General features: G+C 44.0%; 1 protein-coding gene across 2 annotated transcripts in view; it reads left to right on the forward strand.

Annotated features, from left to right (window-relative positions):
- The window catches only part of ZNF57 (zinc finger protein 57), a 22538-nt gene extending 13200 nt beyond the window's left edge, over window positions 1-9338 (forward strand). The window contains exons 2-5 of one of the 2 annotated variants that reach the window (XM_011964074.1): window positions 513-639; window positions 6615-6741; window positions 7170-7341; window positions 7831-9338. In XM_011964074.1, coding sequence (XP_011819464.1) covers window positions 6708-6741; window positions 7170-7341; window positions 7831-9196 — 1572 coding nt within the window. In that variant the 5' untranslated portion in view covers window positions 513-639; window positions 6615-6707 and the 3' untranslated portion in view covers window positions 9197-9338. The remainder of the gene's footprint in view (window positions 1-512; window positions 640-6614; window positions 6742-7169; window positions 7342-7830) is intronic. The other variant, XM_011964073.1, reaches the window with a different exon arrangement.
- The last annotated feature ends 172 nt before the right edge of the window (window positions 9339-9510 follow it).

Consider the following 9510-nt stretch of genomic DNA (forward strand, 5'->3'; position numbering starts at 1 on the left):
GCCCGCCTCGGCCTCCCAAAGTGCTGGGATTCCAGACATGAGCCACCGCACCCGGCCTAGAAGATTTTATTACATGTCTTCAGGCTCAGAGTCTTTCCTCAGCCACACCCAGTCTGCTCATGAGTCCGTTAAAGTCATTCTCCGTTTCTGTTACAGCGCTTTTCATCTCTCCCACTGCCTTTTCATTCTTAGGATTTCCACTTCTTGGCCATATATATATATTGCCTGTTTTTGCATGTTGTCTACTTTTTCCATTAGCGCCCTTCACCTGTTAATCATACTTGTTTTAAATTCCCAGTCTGAAACTTCCAACATCCCTGCCACATCTGAGGAGTTCTGCTTTGTCTCTTCAAGCTGTGTCTTTCGCCTTTTAGTATGCCTTGTCATTTCTCTCTGGAAAGCTAGACACAGTGTACTGGGTGGAAGGCACTGAAGTAAACAGAGCTTGAGTAGCGCCGTGGTGAGGTGCGGGCAGAGGGCAAGGACTCCCTGATCCTTTGGTGAGGTCTCAGTCTTTTAGTGAGCCTGTGCCCCGCGACACTGAACTTCACAAGTGCTTCTCAGTTCTTCCTTCTCCTCTCACTTAGGCGGGACAGGATGAATAGAGGAAGCTGATGTGGGATACTTCTCTTTCCACGGGTCACTTAGACTCACAGGTGAGGCTCTGGTAAAATAGTTTCTCTTAAGGGAAAGGCCCAGTGAGAAAGAACAGAAATATCTGGCCTATTTCAAAATCATTATTTTTCTCCTCTAGAAGACTGCCCTCCCCCACCCCGAGATTCCTCAGACTTGTGCACGCTGTGCCCCCAGGGATTCATCAGTTACAGCTCAGGCTTTCCCAGCTAAGTAATGGCTCCCACAGAGGCTTCTGTTCATGGTTTCGTGTTCTGGTAAGTTGTGATTCCCTGTAGCCACCTCTCTGTTCAGTTTGAGGGGGCAGAGCTTGCCCTGTGACGTCAGTTCTCTGAAGGATGGAAGAAGAGCTGTTGAGGTTTCAGTTTGTTCAGCTTTTCAGTTGTTACAGTGGAGTAGTAACTTCCAAGCTCCTTACATGCTAGACCAAAAACTAAGTCACTTAACTTTTTTTTTTTTTTTGAGACCGAGTCTCGCTCTGTTGCTCAGGCTGGAGTGCAGTGGCGCAATCTTGGCTCACTGCAAGCTCCGCCTCCCGGGTTCACGCCATTCTCCTGCCTCAGCCTCCTGAGTAGAGGTGCCCGCCACCTCGCCCGGCTAATTTTTTCTTGTATTTTTAGTAGAGACAGGGTTTCACCGTGTTAGCCAGGATGGTCTCGGTCTCCTGACCTCATGATCCGCTCGCCCTGGCCTCCCAAAGTGCTGGGATTACGGGCATGAGCAGCTGCGTCCAGCCATTTAACTTTTAAAAGGAACTGCCAAACTGTTTTCTTAATTGGTGGTACCATTTTACATTCCCACCAGCAATGTGTGAAGATTCCTGTTTCTCCATATACTTGCCAAAACTTACTTGCCTTTTAATTTTTTTATTTTACTCATCCTAATGGGAGAGAAGTGGTATCTCCTTTTGTTTTGATTTGCATTTCCTTGATGACTAGTTACTGACAATGTTTATTTTTCTTGGAGAAATGTCTGTTCACATCCTTTCCCCACTTTTTGTTGTTGTTGTTGAGACTGAGTCTTGCTCTGTCACCCAGGCTGGAGTGTAGTGGTGCGATCTCAGCTCACTGCAACCTCCACCTCCTGGGTTCAAGGGATTCTCCCTCCTCAGCCTCCTGAGTAGCTGGGATTACAGGCACCTGCCCCCACACCCAGCTAATTTTTGTATTTTTAGTACAGATGGGGTTTCACCATATTGGCCAGGCTGGTCTCAAACTGCTGACCTTATGACCCACCCACCTCAGCCTCCTAAAGTGCTGGGATTACAGGTGTGAGCCACCATGCCCAGCCTCTTTCTTCATATATTCTAGATCCAAGTCCTTTATGAGACATATGTTAAACCAACTTTGCACTTCTTAGATAAATTCCAGCTAGTTGGCTGGCGCAGTGGCTCATGCCTGTAATCCCAGTACTTTGGGAGGCCAAGGCGGGTGGATCACCTGAGGTCAGTAGTTCAAGACCAGTATTAGCTGGGCGTGGTGGCAAGCACCTGTAATCCCAGCTACTAGGGAGGCTGAGGCAGGGAGAATCGCTTGAACCCAGGAGGCAGAGGTTGCAGTGAGCCAAGATTGCACCACTGCACTCCAGCCTGGGCAACAGAGTGAGACTCCATCTCAAAAAAAAAAAAAAAAATCCAGCTAGTCATGATGTAGAATTCTTTTCTATATTACTGAATTTGCTTTGCTAGTATTTTATTGAGGATTTTGGAATCCATAACCAAATAAATATTGGTCTGTAGTTTTATTGTGATGTTGTTATCTGGTTTCGATACCCAACTCATAAAATGAGTTGGGAATTGCTCCTTTCTTTTGCAACTTTTGTAAAATGTCTTATAAACATTTGGCATTAAATTTCCCTTAAATTTTTGGTAGAATTCAGGGGAGAGGCCCTGAATCGGGCTCAGGCTTTTCATCTTCAGTCGATTCTGATAAATGATTTAGTCTCTTTGTTTCTAATAGGTCTATCTGGATTGTCTGTGTCTTTAGTTTCGGTAGTTAAGGTGGTTCTAAGAATGTGTTTATCTGTGTTAACGAATGTATTGATGTGTAATTGTTCATAGTATTTTTATCATCCTTTGTATTCGTTTAAGGTTGGTAGTAATATTCACTCATTTCTGGTTCTTATTGAGTCTCTTTTTTCTTGTCAATCTAGCTAAATCAGTTTTGTTTGATCTTTTCAAACAAGTAGCTTTGGTTTCACTGATTTTTCTCTATTGTTTTCTGTTCTCTATTTCATTGATTTGGCTGTAATATTTATTATTTCCTTCCTCCTAGTTGCTTAGGTTTAGTTTTATTTTCCTGTTGTCTTGAGGTGGACAAGGTTAGGTTGTTGATTTGCAATCTTTAGGATAGGTATTTATAGCTATTAAATTCCTTTATATAAGTTTTGGTATGTCTTTATTTTCCATCCATCTCAAAGTATTTCCCTTTTGATTTCTCTTTGATCCATTAGTTATGGAAGAGTGTGTAAATATCCACATATTAGTGAATTTGCCCAATTTTCTGTATAAGTTTCCAATTTAATTTCTCATTCCGTGGTGGTCAGAGAACATACTTATTTCTGGGGTTGTTTTGTTATTTTTTTGAAAACTGACTCTTGCTCTGTCAGTGCTGTGATCAGAGCTCACTGCAACTTCCGTCTCCTGGGTTCAAATTCTCGTGCCTCAGCCTCCCAAGTAGCTGGGACTACATGTGTGTGCCACCATACCCAGTTAATTTTTGCATTTTTAGTAGAGACAGGGTCTCACTCTGTTGCCCAGGCTGGTCTCGAACACCTGAGCTCCAGCGATCCATCTGCCTTGGTCTCCCAAAATGCTGGGATTACAGGTGTGAGTCACCGAGCGCAGCCAATACCTTGTATTTCTATTGTTTAAAATTTGTTGGCCGGGTGCAGTGGCTGACGCCTGTAATCCTAGCACTTTGGGAGGCTGAGGCGGGTGGATCACAAGGTCAGGAGATTGAGACCATCCTGGCTAACACGGTGAAACCCTGTCTCTACTGAAAATACAAAAAATTAGCCAGGCGTGGTGGTGGGTGCCTGTAGTCCCAGCTACTCGGGAAGCTGAGGCAGGAGAATGATGTGAACCCGGGAGGCGGAGCTTGCAGCGAGCCGAGATCGCGCCACTGCACTCCAGCCTGGGCAACAGAGCAAGACTCCGTCCCAGAAAAAAAAAATTGTTGATGTTTCTTCTATGGCCTAGCAAAGCGTCTCTTTTACAGCACATTCTTCCTGCACTTGAAAAGAATGCATGTTTTGCTATTGTTGGGTTGAGTGTTCTGCAGGTGTCTGTTACGTCTAAATGACTTATAGTATTCAATTATTTTATTTCCCTGTATTCCACCTAGATGTTCTATCATTAAAAAGTGGGGTAATAGATGATGCTGTGTTCAACTAAAAAAAAAAAAAGAGTGGGGTATTTATGTTCCAACTGTTATGTTTAACTATCCTTTTTTTTTTTTTGGAGACACAGTCTCACTCTCTTGCCAGGCTGGAGTGCAGTGGTGCAATCTTGGCTCACTGAAACCTACACTTCCCAGGTTCAAGTGATTCTCCTGTCTCAGCTTCCTGAGTAGCTGACACTACAGGTGTGCACCGCCACGCCCAGCTAATATTTGTATTTTTAGTAGAGAGGGGGTTTTACCACATTGGCCAGGATGGTCTGGATGTCTTGACATCGTGATCTGCCGGCCTTGTCCTCCCAGAGTGCTGGGATTACAGACGTGAGCCACCGTGCCCAGCCTATTTTTGCCACTTTTTTGCATCATGTATTTTGGTGCTCTGTTTTTAGATGCACATATAATTATAACTTTACCGGGTGGATTGAACCTTTTGTCATTATACAATTTCCTTCTTTACTAACACTTTTCATTTTAATGTTATGTCTGATATTAATATAGCTATTTGCACAATATCTTTTGCAATCTTTTTTTTTTGAGACAGTGTCTTTGCTCTGACACCCAGGCTGGAGTGCACTGGCGCAATCTTGGCTCACTGCAACCTCCACCTCCTGGGTTCAAGAGATTCTCCTGCCTCAGCCTCCCGAGTTAGCTGGGATTACAGGCATAAGCCACCACACCTAGCTAGTTTTTGTATTTTTAGTAGAGACAGAGTTTCACTATGTTGGCTAGACTGGTTTCAAACTCCTGACCTCCAGTGATCTGTCCACTTTGGCCTCCCAAACTGCTGGGATTATAGGCATGAGCCACCGCACCCAGCCCCATCCTTTACTTTCAATCTGTTTGTATCTTTGGATCAAAAGTGTGTATCTTTTTTTTTTTTTTTTGAGACGGAGTCTTGCTCTGTTGCCCAGACTGCAAGCTCTGCCTCCCGGGTTCACACCATTCTCCTGCCTCAGCCTCCCGAGTAGCTGGGACTACAGGCGCCTGCCACCACGCCCGGCTAATTTTTTTGTATTTTTAGTAGAGACGGGGTTTCACCGTGTTAGCCAGGATGGTCTCGATCTCCTGACCTCGTGATCCGCCTGCCTCGGCCTCCCAAAGTGCTGGGATTACAGGCGTGAGCCACCGCGCCCGGCTAGTGTGTATCTTCTACAGCGTATATAGTTGGACTATGTTTGTTATCCATTCTGACAACCTCCGCCATTTAAGGTTCTGTAATTCATTCCCATTTAGTGTTATTACTGAGTTAGACATTCTTATGTTTGCCATCTTTTTGTTTTCTGTGGGTTTTATGCCTTTCTTGTTGCTATACTCCTTTACTACTTTGTTTTTTTTGTTTGTTTAGTTTTGTTTTTTGGAGATGGAGTTTCACTCTGTCGCCCAGGCTGGAGAGCAATGGTGCGATCTCAGCTCAGTGCAACCTCCACCTCCTGGGTTCAAGTGATTCTCCTGCCTCAGCCTCCCAAGTAGCTGAGATTACAGGTGCCCGCCACCACACCCGGCTAATTTTGTATTTTTAGCAGAAACGGGGGTTTCTCCATGTTGGTCAGGCCAGTCTCAAACTCCGTCCCTCAGGTGATCCGCTGACCTCGGCCTCCCAAAGTGCTGGGATTACAGGAGTAAGTCACCATGCCCGACCACTACTTTCATTTTCATTAAGTGTTTTCTAATGAAATCTTTCAGTTGTTTTAACTTTTTACTATTTGTTGGTTTCTTTAGGGGTCACTGTATTATACATGTGAGGCTTATCAGATGAGCTGCAGGTTTATGTTAATCGCTTGATTCCCCTGAGATACAGAAATGCTGTGCCTGTGTAGCTCTGTTCCTTCCTGCCCCCCAACTTTTATGGCATTATGAATACATACTACATCCATGAATATTATACGCCAAAACAGTGCATTTTAATTAGCACTTTACCATCGATAGTCATGTCCCTTGCCACATTTGCTCCCTCACCTCTTTGTGCTGTTATTGGCAAATAGGTAAGTATTCTTATGTGTTATACAGTAACAGTACTTTACAAACATTTATACAGTTGCCTTTAAAATAATTTAAGAAAATAAAGGGGAAAAAACTGATACAGTGTGCCCCAGGGCTCCACGCAGACAAAAACAGGAATTCTTACCTCACATTGTTAGAAGCTCTCTGGCTGGCCTCAGGCCCGTCTATACAAAGATCCCCTTACCAGGCAGTGGATTCCAAGGACTTACAGTTTTCTCCAGTAGCCGATCAAAGGCTTGTCCGAAAGACCTATGAAATGTGCATCATTTGGACAACTGAGGCCTGCTGCATAATGCAGCGTTTCAAATGGAAAAGTTACTGCATTTGCATAGCATCATCTCTCTAGACCCTGCTGGTAGAGGAAGATAAGAACAGTCACGGTAAAAAGGTAGAGATACGTTCAGACTGATAGTGGTGCTATTAAGTTTATTAGGAAGTGACTGTAAGTAAAAGCTGTAACATTCACGTCACAGAGGAGGTGTTGGGACACCACAGAATCTCGTTTGAATTTATCAGTTGAGTCCAGTTCCCAGTACTTTCGGTGTCACCAATCCTCCTGCACACCTATGTGGTTTTTCTTAGGACTCGGTGGTCTTTGAGGATGTGGCTGTGGACTTCACCCTGGAGGAGTGGGCTTTGCTGGATTCTGCTCAGAGGAACCTCTACAGAGAAGTGATGCTGGAGACCTTCCGGAACCTGGCCTCAGTAGGTAAGGATGACATCATTCCTTCACTTGGTTTTTAATGAACTCATTTCTTTCTCATCAATACTGTTCCAAGATTTGAAATGTGGGAAAGGACTAAGGTACACATGTTCACAGCCACCATGGACCTAGAATCTAATCGTTATTCTCTAACAGTGAAAATGTGTATGAAACATGTTATTTCTGTCTTGGTTTAAAGGACTTGAAGTTCCTTTGGTGTAATTAGTATGGGTGTAGATTTCATTGGTCATTTAGGATCACAGAGTGGTTCCTTGTTTGATACCTGTGACTTATTGTGTTTGTGGAATACCTAACATTTTGACCCCTGATGTCTGTTACTGATGAAGTCCTCAAAATGCTAAACTCCTCAGTGTCTTCCTTTGCTTAATACGTGTCTCATTCCTTAGGAGATTTGTTCACTTTTTTTGTTTCAGATAATAAGACTCAATTTAAAGTCAATGGGTCAGTTTCTCAGCAGGATATATACGGGGAAGAAAAATCTAAGGAACAGACAACACCAAACTTCACAAGAAATAATTCCTGTGCCTACACTTTAGAAAAAACTTGTGAAGGCTATGGCACTGAAGATCACCACAAAAATCTGAGGTGAGATGCACTCACAAGAGAAGTAAGTCGTCCAGGAGAAAATCTTTGTATGCAATTAAATATATATATAAGTATTGCTCCAAATATAAGCATTGCTCCAATTTTTTTTTTTTTTTTTTTTTGAGATGGAGTCTTGCTGTGTCTCCCAGACTGGAATGCAGTGGCACAATCTTGGCTCACTGCAAGCTCCACCTCCCGGGTTTACGCCATTCTCCTGCCTCAGCCTCCAGAGTAGCTGGGACTACAGGCGCCTGCCACCTCGCCTGGCTAGTTTTTGTATTTTTAGTAGAGACGGGGTTTCACCGTGTTAGCCAGGATGGTCTCCATCTCCTGACCTCGTGATCCGCCCGTCTCGGCCTCCCAAAGTGCTGGGATTACAGGCTTGAGCCACCGCGCCCGGCCAGAAATGTATTTCTAATACTTGTTAATACATATCAACAAATCATTGCCAAACATACCATAAATAAAAATATTTCCCATTTTTAACAGAAATCGTATGGTGGACAGATTCTGTAACAATAATGAAGGTAATCAATATGGAGAAGCCACCCATCAAATGCCAAATCTTACCCTGTTCAAGGAAATTTCTGCTGGAGAAAAACCGTATGAATGCACCAAGTGTGGGACAGTCTTCACGCATCTTTCTTCTCTTAAAAGGCACGTCAAGTCTCAGTGTGGACGAAAAGCACCTCCGTGTGAGGAATGTAAGCAGGTCTGCATTTGTCCCTCACACCTACACAGTCATGGAAGAACCAACACTGAGGAGAAGCCCTATAAGTGTCAAGCGTGTGGGCAAACTTTCCAACATCCCCGTTCCCTCTCTCACCACGTGAAGACTCACACAGCAGAGAAAACCTATAAGTGCGAGCAGTGTCGGATGGCATTTAATGGGTTCGCAAGTTTCACTAGACATGTGAGAACTCACACAAAAGACAGGCCGTATAAATGTCAGGAATGTGGGCGAGCCTTCATTTATCCCTCGACATTTCAAAGACACATGACAACACACACTGGAGAGAAGCCCTATAAATGTCAACACTGTGGGAAAGGCTTCAGTTACCCCCAGGCTTTTCAAAGACATGAGAAGACGCACACGGGAGAGAAGCCCTATGAGTGCAAGCAGTGTGGGAAAACATTCAGTTGGTCTGAAACCTTGCGAGTACACACGAGGATCCACACTGGGGAGAAACTCTATAAATGTGAACACTGTGCGAAGGCTTTTACCTCTTCCAGATCATTCCAAGGTCATTTGAGGACACACACAGGAGAGAAACCTTATGAGTGTAAACAATGTGGAAAAGCCTTCACTTGGTCCTCAACGTTTAGAGAACACGCGAGAATTCACACACAAGAGCAGCTCTGTAAATGTGAACACTGTGGGAAGGCCTTTACCTCTTCCAGATCATTCCAAGGTCATTTGAGGACGCACACGGGAGAGAAGCCTTATGAGTGTAAACAATGTGGGAAAACTTTCACTTGGTCCTCAACGTTTAGAGAACATGTGAGAATTCACACACAAGAGCAGCTCTGTAAATGTGAACACTGTGGGAAGGCCTTTACTTCTTCCAGAGCATTCCAGGGTCATTTGAGGATGCACACGGGAGAGAAGCCTTATGAGTGTAAACAATGTGGGAAAACCTTCACTTGGTCCTCAACCTTACATAATCACGTGAGGATGCACACTGGAGAGAAACCTCACAAATGTAAACAATGTGGGATGTCCTTCAAGTGGCCCTCCTCCTTCCGAAACCATCTGAGGATGCACGCAGGACAGAAATCCCACGAATGTCAGTCATACTCAAAAGCCTTCAGTTGTCAAGTCAGTCTTTCTAAAACCAGTGAGAGTACACACTGAAGATAAATTCTATAACTAAGTAACATGGGGTAACCTCACATTAATTCATGTATAATTCGCCACAAACTTCACACCAGGAGAGAAATCTTACAGGTATGATATTGTCTTTGTCAATACCTCATTTGTAAAACGGAGCCATTAGAGAAAATAATTCTCTAAGTCCTCTTTCAGCTATAATACCTATGTTTTAATAGTTAAGTGTTTTATCTCTTAGAATCCAGCTCTGTCACCCAGGCTGGAGTGCAGGGGCGTGATCTCAGCTCACTGTAACCTCTGCCTCCTGGGTTCATGCCATTCTCCTGCCTCAGCCTCCC

Source organism: Colobus angolensis, unplaced genomic scaffold, assembly GCF_000951035.1.
Source record: "Colobus angolensis palliatus isolate OR3802 unplaced genomic scaffold, Cang.pa_1.0 Scaffold64, whole genome shotgun sequence".
NCBI classification, from domain to species: domain Eukaryota; kingdom Metazoa; phylum Chordata; class Mammalia; order Primates; family Cercopithecidae; genus Colobus; species Colobus angolensis.